The sequence below is a fragment of the Temnothorax nylanderi genome, unplaced genomic scaffold, assembly GCF_030848795.1.
Source record: "Temnothorax nylanderi isolate EJ_2023f unplaced genomic scaffold, tnyl_v1.0 TNYL_tig0120_pilon, whole genome shotgun sequence".
Lineage (NCBI taxonomy): Eukaryota > Metazoa > Arthropoda > Insecta > Hymenoptera > Formicidae > Temnothorax > Temnothorax nylanderi.
The window spans coordinates 1-21,773 of record NW_027249182.1 but is presented as its reverse complement, the minus strand read 5'-3'; the positions used below and the strand labels follow the sequence as shown (position 1 = coordinate 21,773).

Genomic DNA, 21,773 nt, shown 5'->3' with positions numbered 1-21,773 from the left:
TTACAACAACTAATTATAATACATATGACGTAATAATGTTGGTATCGACAATTTGGTATCACTGAGTCCACAATTTTATATAATTATTATTAATGAACAAGAGATTTATGTGTATACATTTGTGTGAGCATAAGAAATATAGAAAACTGTATGTTAATTATAAATGCGGTCTCTTATACAGGCAAAATGTTATACGATATCTTGTACTTGTATGTAAACAGAAAATTTATAAGAATAAACGAGATAATATTTTTCGGGATACTACATTAAGATGAGATTCAAAGGGCGATATATGAAACCAATATTCAGTGTAAAAAATATATACTTCATTTTAATAGACTTATATACAAGTTGTATTCACAATATCTAACAATTCGATAGTTGCCGAAAGAACAAGATGTACCAAATCGTTGGCAGAATAAATATCGCATATCTTTCTTCTAATTCTCACATACGTATTAATTTAAAAATATACCATATAAATAGTCCAAATAAAATTACAGACCATATGTCAGTCGATATTCTACAAAAACTATGACTTATTTGTTTATTAATGTCATTTAGATTTCCTAATATTTAATGATAACTTCATACGAAGGCAACCAAGGTTTATTTTGCAATGCGAATCCCACTCGGTCGTTCCCCATGTCAAATACGGTGTAGTACCGACCAATAAATACATCGCCCAAAATCCATTCTATACCATCAAACGGAGTAACATATTGAAAACCGGGAATGCATTTACCTCCAAATTCAGCGCCGAGCTATGAGACATTAAATATGGCATGATATTTCTATTCTAAAAACAATTTAAACCTTTATATAATAATATTCTTTACCTTCAAGATATAATCTTGACCAGTGAGTCGAAACGTCTTACCACCTATGACGAAATTGATATCGGGAAATTGAGAAATCTTATCGCAGTTCACCTTTAAACGAAGGTCAATGTTAGTAATCCATATTAATAATCCGTAACTTATCAAACATTTATTAATTTATTTCAATAATTTATTTAAGATAATTGTGAAAGCTGCCATTGCAGAAAGGGATAATAAATTACCGTATCATTAACAACACCGATTTCTTTGTAAATAACTTCGATAGTCAGCTGTGGTCCAGCTATCCTAGTGTAGCCCGTGTCGACGATAGCTTGACAGCTTTCCGAGCAAGAGGTATAATTTTTTATTTGAAACCTACAGTGGGATAGCATTACCAATTAGCTGACATATAATCCGTGGTTGACATACGTATAATTTAGAAAAAAAAACTACATACTTATCCATGGTAATTTGCCAGTATTTCTTTTGAGTAACATTAACATACGTAAACTCGCCCTTGTAATGGGAAGAATCGGTGCCACCCAATATCAGTTCACCGCCGAACACGTCCGTGAGATTTCTGTATAGGTTGTATATTTTTTACATTGTTTATACATTTGCATTTTACATTGCATGGAAAGACAAAGTATGTAATTAAAAAAATAGTATTAAACACACGTGAGGCATACGGAAAGATACATACCGATTTAGATAGAAGCTAAAAATTGGTTGGGACACCATCTCTCGATCAATCATGTTTTGGAAGACAGAAGGTTGTTTAAAGGCAGATAAGGCGGGAAAACCCATCCCCAGAACGCCGTCGCATTGTGCCCAGGGCAAAAAACCTTTCGAGAAATTGAACACTTCTCCGAATTTCTGTGATGTAACCCCAAGGCCACCAATCTACGAAACGTTGATATTATTAATAAAATATAATTGCGCGCGTTTTTTTTTCGGAGAATAATAGCAACATGTGCTTTTTACAAAATTTTCATAGATTATGACTGTGATTAGAATTAAATATATCATTTACTTGACGATGACTTACGATTACGTTATCATTAGATAAGTTCCCGTACAATTTGACATCTTCCCACTTTGCATCGTAGTAAGAAACATTAAACGTAACTCCTTCTGGCACGTATGTGGTGGACTGTGTATTATCATATTTATTATGTTCCCCTGCAAAAAGAAGTAAGTAAAATTAAATCAGTTAATATTGAAAAATCTAGAAATATAAATTTCTCTATATTAATCTAAATATATAACTAACAGTAGTTAAATCATCAAATATATTTATGTTTATATTTTTTGCTTCAACATGCGAGCTGTTTTGTATAAAAAATGATTTGTATCTTTAAAGTAAGTGTGATAAATAATGTAAATAAGAGAGTATATGTAAGTATGGAACTTAGCTACATAATATTTACCATACCACTGATTCGAATCTTTGAAACTGTTGCTTTAAAGATTTTATAACTTTACTTGAAATGTAAATGGAATAGATACAATTCTACAGCATTATTCTTATTTTATATTTTTACTTGATATTTTACTTATATTTTACTCAATCATTAAACGAGAAAAAAATTATTAAGATTATTTTAATGCTTGAAACATTAATTTTTTTAATACAAATGTACATATAAGAATAATAGAATGTCGGGGAGATAGCGATGTTATAATATACTTACAGCAAGCAGGTTGGCTAACGTCGCAGTTTTTGGATGGTACCCAGAGATCTGAGAAACCAGTGTCGAAAAGTATTTTAAATGTCTGCGGTGGAGTTCCAATTTCGATATTACCATAATATTGTAAATTGTCATAATTAATCAGAGATACGTTTGCTGTACCCGAACGGAGTCGTGCCATAGTTTCCGTCAAAAATTTTTCATCGGAGGATGTCTTGTATAACGGAATTCTTGAAGCAACATAAAAAAAATTCCGTTATATTATATGCGTATCGTATAAACGCGAATGTATGTACATAAATCGTACAACATAAATACGAATTTCAAACAATTTATTTGATTATTTTCAAGCAATTCTTATTTTAAAACTATTAAAGCCTCAACATTTTGGCATTGAGAAATAAATGCTACCTGCATATATTTACGCATTAGAATGTAGTTAGGTATTTTAAATGCGAATTCCTCTTTTCATGATGCTAATCTCATTTAAAATAAGATTTTCGAAAGAATCCTCAAAGCATCTCTTGTAATTAGTTTGCTCACTTTATTCCGACTTTCAAAATGCGTTTTTCTTACAGATTTGATACAAATATGGTATTTGAAATTGATTTGATAATTATTTATCGCGAATTCTGCGGCGATTCCAAGTAGTTGGAAGCGCGATCTCTGTACGGTATTATAATTCATCGTGTCGATATAATATAAATGTGGATCGTTTGTATATAACATGTACTTACCTATGCAACTCCGCGTTGATTGACGCGAAGTTGATTACCGTAATTACCGTCATCGTCACAAAGAGCCGATACATTTTCCTGAATTTCTCGACGACTGAAGCTACAAAAGTCAAAATTGTTTTAGGACCGTTATAACTGCGAGTCAATCCACAACCGGTACGTACAGACAAAGAACAGGCAGTCAAATTGCTAAGCGTTCCCTTATATACAAATGTGCGTACATAGCCTTGTGCTTATAAGAAGGTGAGCAGGAGGGCAGAAAAACAAACGAAGCGTTCCAAAGCTTTGTGTTCGAACGATATTAGAAATCGCTTCGAGATCTCGGACGGAGAAAAAAAATTGACCAGTCATATTTAAGCAATTCGGCAATTGGCCAATGCGATTGGTTAATTTTCGGAGCAATTTCTAGCATCGTGGACACAAGGATTAAAAGCTTTAAAGTTTATACAAATTCTCTGAGAGCCTAAGAGCTCTTTCATTAATCCAATCGACTCTAAAAATTGCGCTTTGCATATACGTAAATATTTCACTAGCGCAACTCAATGTATTTAAAAAAGTTTAATGATTAATAAGGTGAAATTGATCTTTGAAAGTATGTATTATTTGCGTCGGTATAACAGACTTATATGTATAAGCAATGGTACATTCATTCCAAATTTAGCTTGAATGCTAATATGCTAAATCGTGGCAGACTGTATCAATTGCATTTTAGTATTAAGCACTGTATAGTATGATATTTTCTCCTGATATTAGAGCAGAGACATTGGCTTGTAATCATATCAAATTTTTGCAAACGTGTATTGCCATTGCAGAAAATATTATCGTTGTTACACATCATGTATCAAAATTACTCGATAATCTCTCTTTGTGTATCATATTTTATTTAACACTAGCAGTAGTTAATACAATATGCAAGTTTCTAAAAATAATAATTTCAATATATAAGTTTATAATATTAACGTTAGTGAGATACCTAAACCAGTTTTGCAATATTATAACAATTTATTAATTAGAATACATACGACATGATAATTTTCGTATCGACAATTTGGTATCTATGTGTCGAAAATTTTAGACAATTTTTATTAATAAGCAAAAGATTTATGCGTATATACGTTTGTGTAAGCATAAGAAAGGTAAAAAGTTATATATTGATCACAAATGCGGTATGTCATACTCTTATACATATAAGCAGAATGTTATATGATATCTTGTACTCGTATGTAAGCAGAAAATTTATAAGATTAAACGAGATAATATTTTTCGGGATACTACATTAAGATGAGATTGAAAGGGCAATATATGAAATCATTGTTCAGTGTAAAAAATATATACTTCATTTTAATAGACTTATATACAAGTTGTTTTCACAATATCTAACAATTGGATAGTTGCCGAAAGAACAAGATGTACCAAATCGTTGGTAGAATAAATATCGCATATCTTTCTTCTAATTCTCACATACGTATTAATTTAAAAATATACCATATAAATAGTCCAAATAAAATTACAGACCATATGTCAGTCGATATTCTACAAAAACTATGACTTATTTGTTTAGTAATGTCATTTAGATTTCCTAATATTTAATGATAACTTCATGAGAAGGCAATAAAGATTTATGTGAATTTACTGCAGTGGCGAATCCCACTCGGTCGTTCCCCATGTCAAATACGGTGTAGTACCGACCAATAAATACATCGCCCAAAATCCATTCTATACCATCAAGTTCATCAATATCTATCAAGGCGGGCACGCAAATATCTCTCTCGCCTTCTGTGAACTATGAGACATTAAATATGGCATAATATTTTTATTCTAAAAACAATTTAAACCTATATATAATAATATTCTTTACCTTCAAGACATAATCTTGACCAGTAAGTGGAAACGTCTTACCACCTATGACGAAATTGATATCGGGCAAATTAGAAATCTCGTTGCAGTCCACCTTTAAACAAAGGTCAATGTTAGTAATCCATATTAATAATCCGTAACTTATCAAACATTGATTAATTTATTTCAATAAATCATTTAAGGTAGTTGAAAGCTGCCATTGACGAAAAGGATCTAATATTTACTGTTCCATCATTATTAACACCGATCTCTCTCTGAATATATGCCATAGCCCGCGGTAGTCCAACTATCATAGAAGTGCCCGTGTCGACGATAGCTTGACAGCCTTCCGAGCAAGTGGTGTAATTTTTTATTTGAATCCTACAGTGGGATAGCATTACCAATTAGCTGACATATAATCAGTGGTTGACATACGTATAATTTAGAAAAAATACTACATACTTATCCATTTTAAATTGCCAGTGTTCCTTGCGGGTAACATTAACATACGTAAACTCGCCCTCATAATGGGAAGAATCGGTGCCACCCAATATCAGTTCACCGCCGATCACGTCCGTCGGATTTCTGTATAGATTATATATTTTTTACATTTGCATTTTACATTGCATGGAAAGCAAAGTATGTAATTAAAAAAATAGTATAATTAAACACGCGTGAGGCATACGGAAAGATACATACCGATTTAAATAAAAACTAAAAATTGGTTGGGACACCACGTGTTGATCAATCATGTTTTGGAAGACGGGTAAGTAAAAGACAGATGAGTCGGGATAACTCATCCCCAGAACGCCGTCGCATTGTGCATCGTCCCAAAAACTTGTCGTGAAACCGAAAACTTCTCCAAAACTCTGGCGTGTAACCTTAAGGCCAGCAACCTACGAAACGTTGATATTATTAATAAAGTATAATTGCGCGCGTTTTTTTTTTCGAAGAATAATAGCAACATGTGCTTTTTAGAAAATTTTCATAGATTATGACTGTGATTAGAATTAAATATATATTATTTACTTGACGATGACTTACAATTACGTCATCATTAGATAAGTTCCCATACACTCTGCCATCGGGGTAAGAAACATCAAATATAACTCCTTCTGACACGTATGTAGTGGACTGTGTATTATCATATTTATTATGTTTCCCTGCAAAAAGAAGTAAATAAAATTAAATCAGTTAATATTAAAAAATCTAGAAATATTTTCTCTATATTAATCTAAATATATAACTAACAGTAGTTAAATCGTCAAATATATTTAGTTAAATCATCAAATATATTTATGTTTATATTTTTTGCTTCAACATGCGAGCTGTTTTGTATAAAAATTTATTTGTATCTTTAAAGTAAGTGTGATAAATAATGTAAATAAGAGAGTATGTAAGTATGAAACTTAGCTACATAATATTTACCTTACCACTGATTCGAATCTTTGAAACTGTTGCTTTAAAGATTTTATAACTTTACTTGAAATGTAAATGGAATGGATACAATTCTACAGCATTATTCTTATCTTATATTTTTACTTGATATCAATCATTAAACGAGAAAAAAATTATTAAGATTATTTTAATGCTTGAAATATTAATTTTTATAATACAAATGTACATATAGGCATAATAGAATGTCGGGGAGATAGCGATGTTATGATATACTTACAGCAAGCAGGTTCGCTAACGTTGCAGTCTTTGGATGGTATCCAGAGATCTGAGGCACCAGTGTCGAAAAGTACTTTAAATGTCTGCGGTGGAGTTCCAATTTCGATAGTACCGTAATATTCAAGATTTTGTAATTAATCAAAGATACGTTTGCCGTACCCGAACGGAGTCGTATCATAGCTTCCGTCGAAAATTTTTTAGAGGATGTCTTGTGTAACGGAATTCTTGAAGAAACATAAAAAAAATTCCGTTATATTATATGCGTATCGTATAAACGCGAATGTATGTACATATATCGTACAACATAAATACGAATTTCAAACAATTTATTTGATCATTTTCAAGCAATTCTTATTTAAAAACTATTAAAGCCTCAACATTTTGGCATTGAGAAATAAATGCTACCTGCATATATTTACGCATTAGAATGTAGTTAGGTATTTTAAATGCAAATTCCTCTTTTCATGATGCTAATCTCATTTAAAATAAGATTTTCGAAGGAATCCTCAAAGCATCTCTTGTAATTAGTTTGCTCACTTTATTCCGACTTTCAAAATGCGTTTTTCTTACAGATTTGATACAATTATGGTATTTGAAATTGATTTGATAATTATTTATCGCGAATTCTGCGGCGATTCCAAGTAGTTGGAAGCGCGATCTCTGTACGGTATTATATAATTCATCGTGTCGATATAAATGTGGATCGTTTGTATATAACATGTACTCACCTATGCAACTCCGCGTTGATTGACGCGAAGTTGATTACCGTGATTACCGTCACAAAGAGCCGAAACATTTTTCCTGAATTTCTCGGCGACTGAAGCTACAAAAGTCAAAATTGTTTTAGGACCGTTAGAACTGCGAGTCAATCCACAACCGGTACGTACAGACAAAGAACAGGCAGTCAAATTCCTAAGCGTTCCCTTATATACAAATGTGCGTACATGGCCTTGTGCTTATAAGAAGGTGAGCAGGAGGGCAGAAAAACAAACGAAGCGTTCCAAAGCTTTGTGTTCGAACGATATTAGAAATCGCTTCGAGATCTCGGACGGAGAAAAAAAATTGACCAATCATATTTAAGCAATTCGGCAATTGGCCAATGCGATTGGTTAATTTTCGGAGCGATTTCTAGCATCGTGGACACAAGGATTGAAAGCTTTAAAGTTTATACAAATTCTCTGAGAGCCTAAGAGCTCTTTTCATTAATCCAATCGACTCTAAAAAAATTGCGTTTTGCATATACGTAAATATTTCACTAGCGCAACTCAATGTATTTAAAAAAGTTTAATGATGAGATGAAATTGATCTTTGAAAGTATGTATTGTTTGCGTCGGTATAACAGACTTATATGTATAAGCAAAGGTACATTCATTCCAGATTTAGCTTGAATGCTAATATGCTAAATCGTGGCAGACTGTATCAATTGCATTTTAGTATTAAGTACTGTATAGTGTGATATTTTCTCCTGATATTAGAGTAGAGACATTGGCTTGTAATCATATCAAATTTTTGCAAACGTATATTGCCAGATATGATCGTTGTTACACATGTTTCAAAATCACTCGATAATTATCTCGATAATTAGTACAGTACGCAAGTTTTTAAAAGTAACATTTTCAAAAAGTTGATTTATAATATTAATGATAGTGAGATACCTTAACCAGTTTTCTCGATATTACAACAATTAATTATAATACATACGACATAATAATGTTGGTATCGACAGATTGGTATCACTGAGTCCACAATTTTATATAATTATTATTAATGAACAAGAGATTTATGTGTATACATTTGTGTGAGCATAAAAAATATAGAAAATTGTATATTAATTAGAAATGCGGTCACTTATACAGGCAGAATGTTATACGATATCTTGTACTTGTATGTAAGCAGAAAATTTATAATATACGAAATAATATTTTTTGGGATACTACATTAAAATAAAATTGAAGAGCATATATATGAAATCAATATACAATGTAGAAAATATATACTTTATTTTAATAGACTGAATTATATTCACAATATCTTATAGCAATTCGATAAATGCTGAAAGAACAATATATACCAAATCGTTGGTAAAAATATATCACATATTTTTGTTCTAATTGTCACATTGTACGTATTCATTTAACAACATATCACATAAATAATCACAAATAAAAATTACAGAGCAGTAAGTACATGGGAATCGATATTCTAAAAAACTTTGACTCATTTGTTGAGTAATGTCATTTAGATTTTCTAATATTTAATGATAACTTTATTAAAGAAGTCAATCAACATTTTGCAGAGGCGAATCCTACTTGGTCTTTCCCCATGTCAAACTCGGTATAGTACCGACAAATAAATACATCGCCCAAAACCCACTCCACACCATCATATCGATCACGGAAGCCGATAATGCACTTTGACGTATCGTCTTCTGTAAGCTATGAAACATTAAATATAGCATGATATTTCTATTCTAAAACAATTTAAACTTTTATATAACAATATATTCTTTACCTTCAAAACGTAATCTTCACCGGTGAGTCTGAACGTCATACCACCCATGACGAAATTGAAATCGGGCAAATTATAAATCTCGTCGCAGTTCACCTTTAAACGAAGATTAATGTTAGTAATCCATATTAATAATCCGTAATATATCAAACATTTATTAATTTATTTCAATAATTTATTTAAGGTAGTTGATAACTGCCATTGCAGAAAAACATAATCTATTATTTACTGTTCCAACATTTTTAACTATTTTAACACCGATCTCTCTCCAAGTAATTGCGATATCAAATTTTTCACATTGTACATATTACACATATTACATTGCGTGGAAAGACAAGGTATGTAATTTAAAAAATAGTTTCAAATACACGTGGGGCATCCAGAAAGATACATACTGATTTAGATAGAAACTAAAAACGGGTCGGGACACCACGCGTTGATAAATCATGTTTTGGAAGACAGAAGTCCCAGTATTGGATAACGAGGAGTAACCCATCCTCAGGATGCCGTCGAATTCTTTAACGGTGGAGACTTTTCCCCAATAGTTTACAGCTTCTCCGAATGATTGGAATACAACCTTAAGACCAGCAACCTATGAAACGTTGATATTATTAATAAAATATTATTGCGTGTGTTTTTCTTCGGAGAATAATAGCAACATGTGCTTTTTAAAAACTTTTCGTAGATTATGACTGTGATTAGAATTGAGTCGGACCATTTACTTGACGATGACTTACGATTACTACATCAGTAGACAAGGACCCAAACACACAGCCATCTTCGTAATTAAGAACAAATGAATCATTCTGTGATATATATGTGGTGGACTTTGTATGATCATACTTATTATGTTTCACTGCAAAGAGTAATAAATATAATTAAATCAGTTAATATTGAAAAGTCTAGAAATATAAAAATTTCCCCTTATTAATCTAAATATATAACTAACAGTAGTTTAAATCATCAAATGTATTTATGTTTATATCTTTTGGTTTAACACGTGAGCTGTTTTGTATGAAAAATTATTTGTATTTTTAAAGTAAATGATAAATAATATAAGTAAGAGAGTATATAATTGTGGACCTTAGCTACACAATATTTACTTTACTACGTTTCACTTTTGAAACAGTTGCATTAAAGATTTTATAACTTTACTTAAAATGCAAATGTAAAAGACACAAATCTACAGCATTATTCTTATATTTTTACTTGATATCAATCATTAAACGAGAAAAAAATAATTAAGATTATTTTAATACTTGAAACAATAATATTTTTTAATACAAATGTACATGTATAAATAATAGAATATCGAAGAGATAGCGATGTTATGATATACTTACAGCAAGCAGGTTGGCTAAGCAGGATGCAGTTTTTGGATGGCACCCAAAGATCTGAGGAACCAGTGTCGAAAAGTATTCTAAACATCTGCGGTGGAGTTCCAATTTCGATAATACCATAGTATTGAACATTCTTATAATTAGTCAGAGGTACAGTAACCGTAGCCAAACGGAGCTGTATCATATTATTGTCCGTCGAAGATTTTCCAACAGTGTATGTCCTGTATACGGAATTCTTGAAACAACATAAAGAACATTCCATTATGTTATACGCATATATGTATCATATAAACAAGAATGTACAAATATCATACAACATAATTATGAATTTCGGACAATTTATTTGATCATTTTCAAGCACTTCTTATTTAAAAACTATTAAAGCTACATTTTGGTATTAAGAATTAAATGTTACCTGCATTTATATATTTACGCATTAGAATGTAATTTAAGTACTTTAAATGCAAATTGCTCTGTACACAACGCTGATCTCACTTAAGATAAGATCTTCAAAGGGATCATTAAAGCATCTCTTAGTCTGCTCACTTTATTGGGACTTTAAAAATGCGTTTTTCCTACATATTTGGTGTACAATTATCGTATTTATTGAAGTATTTATCGCCAATTCTGCGTCGATTCCAAGAAGTTGGAAGCGCGATCTCTATACAATATTTATCACGCGGACGTCGATATAAATGTGCAAGGTTTGTACATAATATGTTCTCACCTATGTAACTTCGCATTGATTAATACGAAGTTGAGTACCACGATGGCCACGAAGAGTCGATACATATTTCTTGAATTTCTTGGCGATAAAAGTTACAAAAGTTAAGAAGATTTTATTGTCATTTCCTATCGATTGACCCCACAACCGATACGCGCAATAGAGAGAGTGTAGTCGATCACTATCGTTCCGAACGCTGCTTATATACAAGTACGTGTTTACGTTCTTGTCTTTATAAGAAGGTGAAAAGGAGGACGGTAAAGCGGATAAAGAGGTTTAAAAGTTCTATAAACATTAAGCTTCTAACAGCCCAATAGCTCTTTTTCACTAATTTAATCTGGATACACTTGCGTCACTATATCCTTCATATTGGAATTAATAGTTGGTCAATCTAACCCCAGATCTACGAATAAAATGATCAAAAAAAGTATTTAAAAAAACAGATAGCTGGAAATAAGCGGTAAAATCCCGAAAATGTTAGCTTGGAATTAAGAAATTAATTTTACATAGGATTTACTCGAAGCCTTTCTTTTACAGATTAACTCTTGCAAAAATATAATAAAATGCAACGTAAATTGTATAACGCAAGATATTTAGCTACCATTATTTATATAGTGTGATATTTTCTTTTAATATTAGAGTAGAGACATTGGCTTGTAATCATATAAAATTTTTGCAAACGTATGTTGCCAGAAAATATTATCGTTGTTATACATGTTTCAAAATTACTCGATAATTATCTCGATAATTAGTACAGTACGCAAGTTTTTAATAGTAACATTTTCAAAAAGTTAGTTTATAATATTAACGATAGTGAGATACCTAAACCAGTTTTCTCGATATTACAACAACTAATTATAATACATATGACGTAATAATGTTGGTATCGACAATTTGGTATCACTGAGTCCACAATTTTATATAATTATTATTAATGAACAAGAGATTTATGTGTATACATTTGTGTGAGCATAAGAAATATAGAAAATTTTATGTTAATTATAAATGCGGTCTGTTATACAGGCAAAATGTTATACGATATCTTGTACTTGTATGTAAACAGAAAATTTATAAGAATAAACGAGATAATATTTTTCGGGATACTACATTAAGATGAGATTCAAAGGGCGATATATGAAATCAATATTCAGTGTAAAAAATATATACTTCATTTTAATAGACTTATATACAAGTTGTATTCACAATATCTAACAATTCGATAGTTGCCGAAAGAACAAGATGTACCAAATCGTTGGCAGAATAAATATCGCATATCTTTCTTCTAATTCTCACATACGTATTAATTTAAAAATATACCATATAAATAGTCCAAATAAAATTACAGACCATATGTCAGTCGATATTCTACAAAAACTATGACTTATTTGTTTATTAATGTCATTTAGATTTCCTAATATTTAATGATAACTTCATACGAAGGCAACCAAGGTTTATTTTGCAATGCGAATCCCACTCGGTCGTTCCCCATGTCAAATACGGTGTAGTACCGACCAATAAATACATCGCCCAAAATCCATTCTATACCATCAAACGGAGTAACATATTGAAAACCGGGAATGCATTTACCTCCAAATTCAGCGCCGAGCTATGAGACATTAAATATGGCATGATATTTCTATTCTAAAAACAATTTAAACCTTTATATAATAATATTCCTTACCTTCAAGATATAATCTTGACCAGTGAGTCGAAACGTCTTACCACCTATGACGAAATTGATATCGGGAAATTGAGAAATCTTATCGCAGTTCACCTTTAAACGAAGGTCAATGTTAGTAATCCATATTAATAATCCGTAACTTATCAAACATTTATTATTTATTTCAATAATTTATTTAAGATAATTGTGAAAGCTGCCATTGCAGAAAGGGATAATAAATTACCCGTATCATAACAACACCGATTTCTTTGTAAATAACTTCGATAGTCAGCTGTGGTCCAGCTATCCTAGTGTAGCCCGTGTCGACGATAGCTTGACAGCTTTCCGAGCAAGAGGTGTAATTTTTTATTTGAAACCTACAGTGGGATAGCATTACCAATTAGCTGACATATAATCCGTGGTTGACATACGTATAATTTAGAAAAAAAAACTACATACTTATCCATGGTAATTTGCCAGTATTTTTTTTGAGTAACATTAACATACGTAAACTCGCCCTTGTAATGAGAAGAATCGGTGCCACCCAATATCAGTTCACCGCCGAACACGTCCGTGAGATTTCTGTATAGGTTGTATATTTTTTACATTGTTTATACATTTGCATTTTACATTGCATGGAAAGACAAAGTATGTAATTAAAAAAATAGTATTAAACACACGTGAGGCATACGGAAAGATACATACCGATTTAGATAGAAGCTAAAAATTGGTTGGGACACCATCTCTCGATCAATCATGTTTTGGAAGACAGAAGGTTGTTCAAAGGTAGATAAGGCGGGATAAACCCATCCCCAGAACGCCGTCGCATTGTGCCCAGGGCAAAAAACCTTTCGAGAAATTGAACACTTCTCCGAATTTCTGTGATGTAACCCCAAGGCCACCAATCTACGAAACGTTGATATTATTAATAAAGTATAATTGCGCGCGTTTTTTTTTTCGGAGAATAATAGCAACATGTGCTTTTTACAAAATTTTCATAGATTATGACTGTGATTAGAATTAAATATATCATTTACTTGACGATGACTTACGATTACGTTATCATTAGATAAGTTCCCGTACAATTTGACATCTTCCCACTTTGCATCGTAGTAAGAAACATTAAACGTAACTCCTTCTGGCACGTATGTGGTGGACTGTGTATTATCATATTTATTATGTTCCCCTGCAAAAAGAAGTAAGTATAATTAAATCAGTTAATATTGAAAAATTCTAGAAATATAAATTTCTCTATATTAATCTAAATATATAACTAACAGTAGTTAAATCATCAAATATATTTATGTTTATATTTTTTGCTTCAACATGCGAGCTGTTTGTATAAAAAATGATTTGTATCTTTAAAGTAAGTGTGATAAATAATGTAAGTAAGAGAGTATGTAAGTATGGAACTTAGCTACATAATATTTACCATTACCACTGATTCGAATCTTTGAAACTGTTGCTTTAAAGATTTTATAACTTTACTTGAAATGTAAATGGAATAGATACAATTCTACAGCATTATTCTTATTTTATATTTTTACTTGATATTTTACTTATATTTTACTCAATCATTAAACGAGAAAAAAATTATTAAGATTATTTTAATGCTTGAAACATTAATTTTTTTAATACAAATGTACATATAGGAATAATAGAATGTCGGGGAGATAGCGATGTTATGATATACTTACAGCAAGCAGGTTGGCTAACGTCGCAGTTTTTGGATGGTACCCAGAGATCTGAGAAACCAGTGTCGAAAAGTATTTTAAATGTCTGCGGTGGAGTTCCAATTTCGATATTACCATAATATTGTAAATTGTCATAATTAATCAGAGATACGTTTGCTGTACCCGAACGGAGTCGTGCCATAGTTTCCGTCAAAAATTTTTCATCGGAGGATGTCTTGTATAACGGAATTCTTGAAGCAACATAAAAAAAATTCCGTTATATTATATGCGTATCGTATAAACGCGAATGTATGTACATACATCGTACAACATAAATACGAATTTCAAACAATTTATTTGATCATTTTAAGCAATTCTTATTTAAAAACTATTAAAGCCTCAACATTTTGACACTGAGAAATAAATGCTACCTGCATATATTTACGCATTAGAATGTAGTTAGGTATTTTAAATGCAAATTCCTCTTTTCATGATATAATCTCGTTTAAAATAAGATTTTCGAAGGAATCCTCAAAGCATCTCTTGTAATTAGTTTGCTCACTTTATTCGACTTTCAAAATGCGTTTTTCTTACAGATTTGATACAATTATGGTATTTGAAATTGATTTGATAATTATATTTATCGCGAATTCTGCGGCGATTCCAAGTAGTTAGAAGCGCGATCTCTGTACGGTATTATAATTCATCGTGTCGATATATAATGTGGATCGTTATTGTATATAACATGTACTACCTATGCAACTCCGCGTTGATTGACGCGAAGTTGATTACCGTGATTACCGTCACAAAGAGCCGATACATTTTCCTGAATTTCTCGACGACTGAAGCTACAAAAGTCAAAATTGTTTTAGGACCGTTATAACTGCGAGTCAATCCACAACCGGTACGTACAGACAAAGAACAGGCAGTCAAATTGCTAAGCGTTCCCTTATATACAAATGTGCGTACATGGCCTTGTGCTTATAAGAAGGTGAGCAGGAGGGCAGAAAAACAAACGAAGCGTTCCAAAGCTTTGTGTTCGAACGATATTAGAAATCGCTTCGAGATCTCGGACGGAGAAAAAAAATTGACCAATCATATTTAAGCAATTCGGCAATTGGCCAATGCGATTGGTTAATTTTCGGAGCGATTTCTATCATCGTGGAGACAAGGCTTAAAGGCTTTAAAGTTTATGCAAATTCTCTGAGAGCCTAAGAGCTCTTTTCATTAATCTAATCGACTCTAAAAATTGCGTTTTGTATATATAAGTAAATATTTTATTTAGCGCAACTCAATGTATTTAAAAAGTTTAATGATTAATGAGGTGAAATTGAACTTTGAAAGTATGTATTGTTTGCGTCGGTATAACATACTTATATGTATAAGCAATGGTACATTTAGCTTGAATGCTAATATGCTAAATCGTGGTAGACTGTATCAATTGCATTTTAGTATTAGGTACTGTATCGTAACAAAATGCTCGAATGTCGTTCGGAGTCAGGATGTTGCAAAATTGCAGAAAAATTCAAGTTAATATTATATGGACATTATTTACGGCTTGTCAACAAGGCAAAATTGGTGTTTGCTTATCAAGCGTGTGCATTTGAATTTTAGCAAGGAAAAAAAATATGCAGAAAATTGCAGAACAAGGTATTTTCTTCTTCATTTACAGGCTTCCTTTATCCTTTTGCAACATAATGACTTTTTAATTTAATGATATGTTATCTTTTTATATTTCCTATTATTAACCTTTAGAGGACGGGCAAGTTTTTTCATAACTTTTTATGAATTTTATTTATAACTTCAATATATGTGTTAAAGTGTTATACTACGGAAAATAAGCGATTTCCGTGGAGCCTAAAAATAGGCTTCCCGTCCTCTACAGGTTAAATAATTAACCAGAACTATCGGGAACCATGATACCTTTAGCACCTAAGTCGAAACTTTATTGCTGAATCTGTTGCTATATACCTGATGTTAATAAGCAACAGATCTGTATATGTGTATATGTATATATGCGTTTACAACTTATGAAATTTTGTAACTTTTAAAAATATAATAAAAACATGTATTAATTATAAAAAAAAAAACACTTGTCTTATAATTAAGCATACCCCTTCCTACTTCCGCTTATTCATACATATCCTTACATTGAACCAACGAAAATTCTAACCCAGAAACTTTGTCAACTTCCAAGAATTTTATCAACATAAAAAATTTTTCCAACTTCTAAAAATTTTTCAATTTTTGATAATTTTATCAACATAAAGAATTTGATTAACTTCTAAAATTTTTTTCAACTTTTAAGAATTTTGCCAATTTTCAAGAATTTTATCAACACAAAGAATTTTGTCAAATTTAGGAATTTATCAACATAAAGAATTTGTCAAATTAAGAATTTTATTAACATAAAGCCTATCTTTTACAGATTAACTCTTGCAAAAATATAATCAAATGCAGCGTAAAATTTCATAACACATAAGATATTTAGCTATTATTATTTATATAGTGTGATACTTTCTTCTAAAATTGTAGAGATATTGATTTGTAATCATATAAAATTTTTGCAAACGTTTATTGCCAGAAAATCTTATCATTGTTATACGTGTATCAAAATTCAGTATCAAACAGTCGATTATCATCTCTTTTTGTGTATCGTATTTTATTTAACACGAGCAGTACTTACTTAGTACACTACGCAGGTTTTTAAAAATAACGTATTCAAAATCGAAATTTATAATATTAATGACAGTAAAATATTTAAACCAGTTTTCTCGATATTATAACAAATAATTACAATACGTATGGTGATACATAATAATGTATTATTATTAATGAAGAGATTTATGTGTATACATTTGTGTGAGCATAAGGAATATAGAAAATTGCATATTAATTATAAATGCGGTCACTTATAAAGGCAGAATGTTATACGATATCTTGTACTTGTATGTAAGCAGAAAATTTATATTATACGAAATAATATTTTTTGGATACTACATTAAAATAAAATTGAAGAGCGAATATATGAAATCAATATACAATGTAGAAAATATATACTTTATTTTAATAGACTTAATTATATTCACAATATCTTATAGCAATTCGATAATTGCTGAAAGAACAAGATGTACCAAATCGTTGGTAGAAATAATATCGCATATCTTTGTTCCAATTTTCACATACGTATTCATTTAACAACATAACACATAAATAATAACAAATAAGAATTACAGGCCAATAGGACATGCGAGTCGATATTCTAAAAAACTTTGACTTATTTGTTGATTAATGTCATTTAGATTTTCTGATACTTAATGATAACTTCATGAGAAGGCAATCAAGATTTATTTTGCAGTGGCGAATCCCACTCGGTTGTTCCCCATGTCAAACTCTGTATAGTATCGGCCAATAAATACAGCGCCCAAAATCCACTCACAGCTCACATCGTCAGTTTTGAATATGATCAAAGCCCGTTATCCTATCGTTTACGGTGTACTATGAAACATTAAAAAATGGCATGATATTTCTATTCTACAGCAATTAAAACCTTTATGTAACAATATTCTTTACCTTCAAATGTAATCTTCACCAGTGAGTCTGAACGTCTTACCGCCTAGGACGAAATTGATATCGGGCAAATTAGAAATCTCGTCGCAGTTCACCTTTAAAAGAAGATTAATGTTAGTATCCATATCAATGATCCGTAATATATAAAACATTTATTAATTTATTTCAATAATTTATTTAAGGTGGTTGATAACGGTCATTGCAGAAAGGGATAATCTATTACTTATTTATCTATTACCAATTTATTAATAACACCGATCTCTCTCCAAATAACTGCGATATCCAATGGTGGTCCATATATCAGTGAGGCGCCCGTGTCGACGAAGGTTCGACAACCGTTCGCGCATAAGATGTTATCTCTTATTTGAACCCTACAGTGCAATAGCATTGTCAATTAGCTGGCGTATGATCCGTGGTTGATATACATATAATTTAGAAAAAACTACGTACTTATCCATGGTCATTATCCATGGTACTTATTAGTTCACTACCCATCGCAACTGAGATATCTCTGTATAGGTCGTATATTTTTCACATTGTACATTTGCATATTACATTGCATGGAAAGACAACGTATGTAATTAAGAAAATAGTTTCAGATACACGTGGGCCATCCAGAAAGATACATACCGATTTCGATAGAAACTAAAAACGGGTCGGGACACCACGCCTTGATCAATCATGTTTTTGAAGACAGGAGTCCCAATCCTGGATAACGAGGGGTAACCCATCCCCAGGACGCCATCGAATTCATTAACGAAGGACGTTTTTTCTCGAATAGTTTACAGCTACTCCGAATGTTTGGGATACAATCTTAAGGCCAGCAACCTACGAAACGGTGATATTATTAATAAAGTATAACCGCGTGCGTTTTTTTTTTCCGGAGAATAATAGCAACATGTGCTTTTTAGAAAATTTTCGTAGGTCATAACTGTGATTAGTATTAAATATCATTTACTTGACGATGACTTACGATTACGTTATCATTACATAAGTACCCAGACACATTGACACTGGCGTAAGAAATATTAAATATATCATTTCCTGGCAAAATACGTGCGCTGGATCTTGTACTATCATATTTATTATGTCCACTGCAAAAAGTAGTAAATAAAATTAAATCGGTTAATAATGAAGAGTCTATAATAAAAATATCAATTTCTCTTTATTATTTTCTGTTGCTTTAAAGATTTTATAACTTAACTTAAAATGTAAATAAAAGAGACCACAATTCTACAGTATTATTCTTATCTTATATTTTTAATTGATATCAAAAGAGAAAGGAATAATTAAGATTATTTTAAACACTTAAAACAATAATATTTTTTTAAACAAATGTACATATGGAAATAATAGAATATCGGAGAGGTAGCGATGATACACACTTACAGCAATTAGGTTGGCTAACGTTGCAGTTTTTAGATGGTACCCAAAGATCTGAGGAACCAGTGTCAAAAAGTACTGTAAAATTCTGCGGTGGAGTTCCAATTTCGATATTACCATAATATTGTATATTGTCACAATTAATCAGAGGCACAGTAGCCAAACGGAGCTGTATCATATTATTGTCCATCGAAGGGTTTTCTAACGGAGTATGTCCTGTATAACGGAATTCTTGAAGCAACATAAAAAAAGCCCATTATATTATACGCATGTAAAAACGCGAATGTACAATATCATTTAAAATAAATATGAGTTCGGATATTTTAATTGGTCATTTTGAAGCGCTTTTTATTTGAAAACTATTAAACCCACAACATTTTGGTATTAAGAAATAAGTGCTACCTGCATTTATGATTTACGCATTAGAATGTAGTTTAGGTATTTAAAAGCAAATTCCTCTTTTTATGACGCTAATCTCATTTAAGATCTTCGAAGGAATCCTAAAAGCATCTCTTAATTAGTCTGCTCACTTTATTCCAACTTTCAAAATGCTTTTTTCCTCACAGATTTAGTACAATTATCGTATTTATTAAAGTATTTATTTGAATTCTGCTGTGATTCCAAGAAGCGCGATCTCTGTACGGAATTTATCGTGTTCGATATATATGTGGAGCGTATGTACTCACCTATGCAACTCCGCGTTGACTAACGCGAAGTTGATTACCGCAATTGCCATACAGAGTCGTACATGTTTCCTGAATGTCCCGACGTATAAATCTACAAAAGTCAAAAATGTTTTAGGAGTGTTATAACTTCAAATCAGTCTACAATTGGTATGCACAACGGACAAAGAATGTAGTCAAACTTAGCGTTCCCGTCGCTGCTCATATACAGATGCGCGTGTTCGTCCTTTGTGTCTAATGTAATAACAAAGAGGAGGAGGGCGGTAAAGCGAACAAAGAGTTTTAAAAATTCTAACGCTTCTAATAAGCCCAATAGCCTCTTTTATTAATTTAATCTGGATACACTTGCGTCACTATAGTCTTCATATTGGCAAATAGTAGTTGGTCGATCTCGTCAGATTTAGAATGATCAAAAGAGTATAAAAAACAAAAAGCTGGAATAAACTATATTCCGAAAATGTTAGCTTGGAATTACGAAATCAATTTTATGTAGGACTTGAAGCCTTTCTTTTACAGATCTCTTGAAAAGTATAATAAATTGTTGCATAAATTGCATAACGCAAGATGTTTAGCTACTATTATTTATATAGTCTGATATTTTCTCCTAATATTGTGGAGACATTGGCTTGTAATTATATAAAGTTTTTGCAAACGTGTATTGCCAGAAAATATTATCGTTGTTACAAATCATGTATCAAAATTACTCGATAATCTCTCTTTGTGTATCATATTTTATTTAACACTAGCAGTAGTTAATACAATATGCAAGTTTCTAAAAATAACAATTTCAAAATATAAGTTTATAATATTAACGATAGTGAGATACCTAAACCAGTTTTGCAATATTATAACAAATTATTAATTAAATACATACGACATGATAATTTTCGTATCGACAATTTGGTATCTATGTGTCGAAAATTTTGGATAATTTTTATTAATAAGCAAAAGATTTATGCGTATATACGTTTGTGTAAGCATAAGAATGTAAAATGTTATATATTGATTACAAATGCGGTATGTACATACTCTTATACATATAAGCAGAATGTTATATGATATCTTGTACTCGTATGTAAGCAGAAAATTTATAAGCTTAAACGAGATAATATTTTTCGGGATACTACATTAAGATGAGATTGAAAGGGCGATATATGAAATCAATATTCAGTGTAAAAATATATCACTTTATTTTAACAGACTTATATACAAGTTGTATTCACAATATCTAACAATTCGATAGTTGCCGAAAGAACAAAATGTATCCATATCGTTGGTAGAATAAATATCGCATATCTTTCTTCTAATTCTCACATACGTATTATTTAAAAATATACCATATAATAGTCCAAATAAAAATTACAGACCATATGTCGGTCGATATTCTAAAAAAACTATGACTTATTTGTTTAGCAATGTCATTTAGATTTCCTAATATTTAATGATAACTTCATGAGAAGGCACTAAAGATTT

At 31.2% G+C, this 21,773-nt stretch overlaps 5 protein-coding genes across 5 annotated transcripts; all 5 read right to left on the bottom strand.

Annotated features, from left to right (window-relative positions):
- Nucleotides 1-304: 304 nt before the first annotated feature.
- On the bottom strand, nt 305-7,521 carry LOC139776447 (lysosomal aspartic protease-like). The gene is made up of 9 exons (XM_071713087.1): nt 7,488-7,521; nt 3,250-3,349; nt 2,516-2,742; nt 1,870-2,003; nt 1,525-1,724; nt 1,279-1,401; nt 1,064-1,196; nt 840-932; nt 305-764 (listed from the first exon to the last, which is right to left on the bottom strand). The coding sequence occupies exons 2-9, from the start codon at nt 3,321-3,323 to the stop codon at nt 570-572; spliced, it is 1,179 nt and encodes a 392-aa protein (XP_071569188.1). The 5' UTR covers nt 3,324-3,349; nt 7,488-7,521; the 3' UTR covers nt 305-569.
- LOC139776443 (lysosomal aspartic protease-like) lies at nt 4,633-6,887 on the bottom strand (the record flags this gene model as incomplete). Its single annotated transcript, XM_071713076.1, has 7 exons — nt 4,633-5,032; nt 5,108-5,200; nt 5,331-5,466; nt 5,548-5,670; nt 5,785-5,981; nt 6,130-6,248; nt 6,761-6,887. Coding segments are annotated over 7 exons (999 nt in total), but the record flags the coding sequence as incomplete, so codon positions are not given.
- Nucleotides 7,522-8,878: 1,357 nt separating the features above from the next.
- On the bottom strand, nt 8,879-11,539 carry LOC139776469 (lysosomal aspartic protease-like). Its single transcript, XM_071713115.1, has 6 exons — nt 11,335-11,539; nt 10,611-10,828; nt 10,005-10,123; nt 9,659-9,859; nt 9,271-9,363; nt 8,879-9,194 (listed from the first exon to the last, which is right to left on the bottom strand). The coding sequence occupies exons 1-6, from the start codon at nt 11,397-11,399 to the stop codon at nt 9,042-9,044; spliced, it is 849 nt and encodes a 282-aa protein (XP_071569216.1). The 5' UTR covers nt 11,400-11,539; the 3' UTR covers nt 8,879-9,041.
- Nucleotides 11,540-12,477: 938 nt separating this feature from the next.
- Nucleotides 12,478-15,569, bottom strand: LOC139776468 (lysosomal aspartic protease-like). The gene is made up of 9 exons (XM_071713114.1): nt 15,419-15,569; nt 14,689-14,915; nt 14,044-14,177; nt 13,967-13,971; nt 13,697-13,897; nt 13,451-13,573; nt 13,236-13,368; nt 13,013-13,105; nt 12,478-12,937 (listed from the first exon to the last, which is right to left on the bottom strand). Exons 1-9 carry the CDS (start codon nt 15,484-15,486, stop codon nt 12,743-12,745), a joined length of 1,179 nt encoding a protein of 392 aa, XP_071569215.1. The 5' UTR covers nt 15,487-15,569; the 3' UTR covers nt 12,478-12,742.
- Nucleotides 15,570-17,977: 2,408 nt separating this feature from the next.
- LOC139776467 (lysosomal aspartic protease-like) lies at nt 17,978-19,848 on the bottom strand (the record flags this gene model as incomplete). The annotated part of the gene is made up of 4 exons (XM_071713113.1): nt 17,978-18,105; nt 18,865-19,006; nt 19,204-19,328; nt 19,620-19,848. Coding segments are annotated over 4 exons (590 nt in total), but the record flags the coding sequence as incomplete, so codon positions are not given.
- Between the last annotated feature and the right edge of the window lie 1,925 nt (nt 19,849-21,773).

Coding starts and splice junctions, on each gene's coding strand:
- LOC139776447 (XM_071713087.1), bottom strand. CDS start 3,323: ATGTATCGGCTCTTTGTGACGATGACGGTAATTACGGTAATCAACTTC. Junction 1,725..1,869: donor TATCTAATGATAACGTAATC/GTAAGTCATCGT, acceptor AACGTTTCGTAG/ATTGGTGGCCTTGGGGTTAC. Junction 1,197..1,278: donor TGGCAAATTACCATGGATAA/GTATGTAGTTTT, acceptor ATCCCACTGTAG/GTTTCAAATAAAAAATTATA.
- LOC139776469 (XM_071713115.1), bottom strand. CDS start 11,399: ATGTATCGACTCTTCGTGGCCATCGTGGTACTCAACTTCGTATTAATC. Junction 9,860..10,004: donor TGTCTACTGATGTAGTAATC/GTAAGTCATCGT, acceptor AACGTTTCATAG/GTTGCTGGTCTTAAGGTTGT. Junction 9,364..9,658: donor GTTTCTATCTAAATCAGTAT/GTATCTTTCTGG, acceptor CTTCGTTTAAAG/GTGAACTGCGACGAGATTTA.
- LOC139776468 (XM_071713114.1), bottom strand. CDS start 15,486: ATGTATCGGCTCTTTGTGACGGTAATCACGGTAATCAACTTCGCGTCA. Junction 14,916..15,418: donor ATCAACGCGGAGTTGCATAG/GTAGTACATGTT, acceptor TGTTGCTTCAAG/AATTCCGTTATACAAGACAT. Junction 13,369..13,450: donor TGGCAAATTACCATGGATAA/GTATGTAGTTTT, acceptor ATCCCACTGTAG/GTTTCAAATAAAAAATTACA.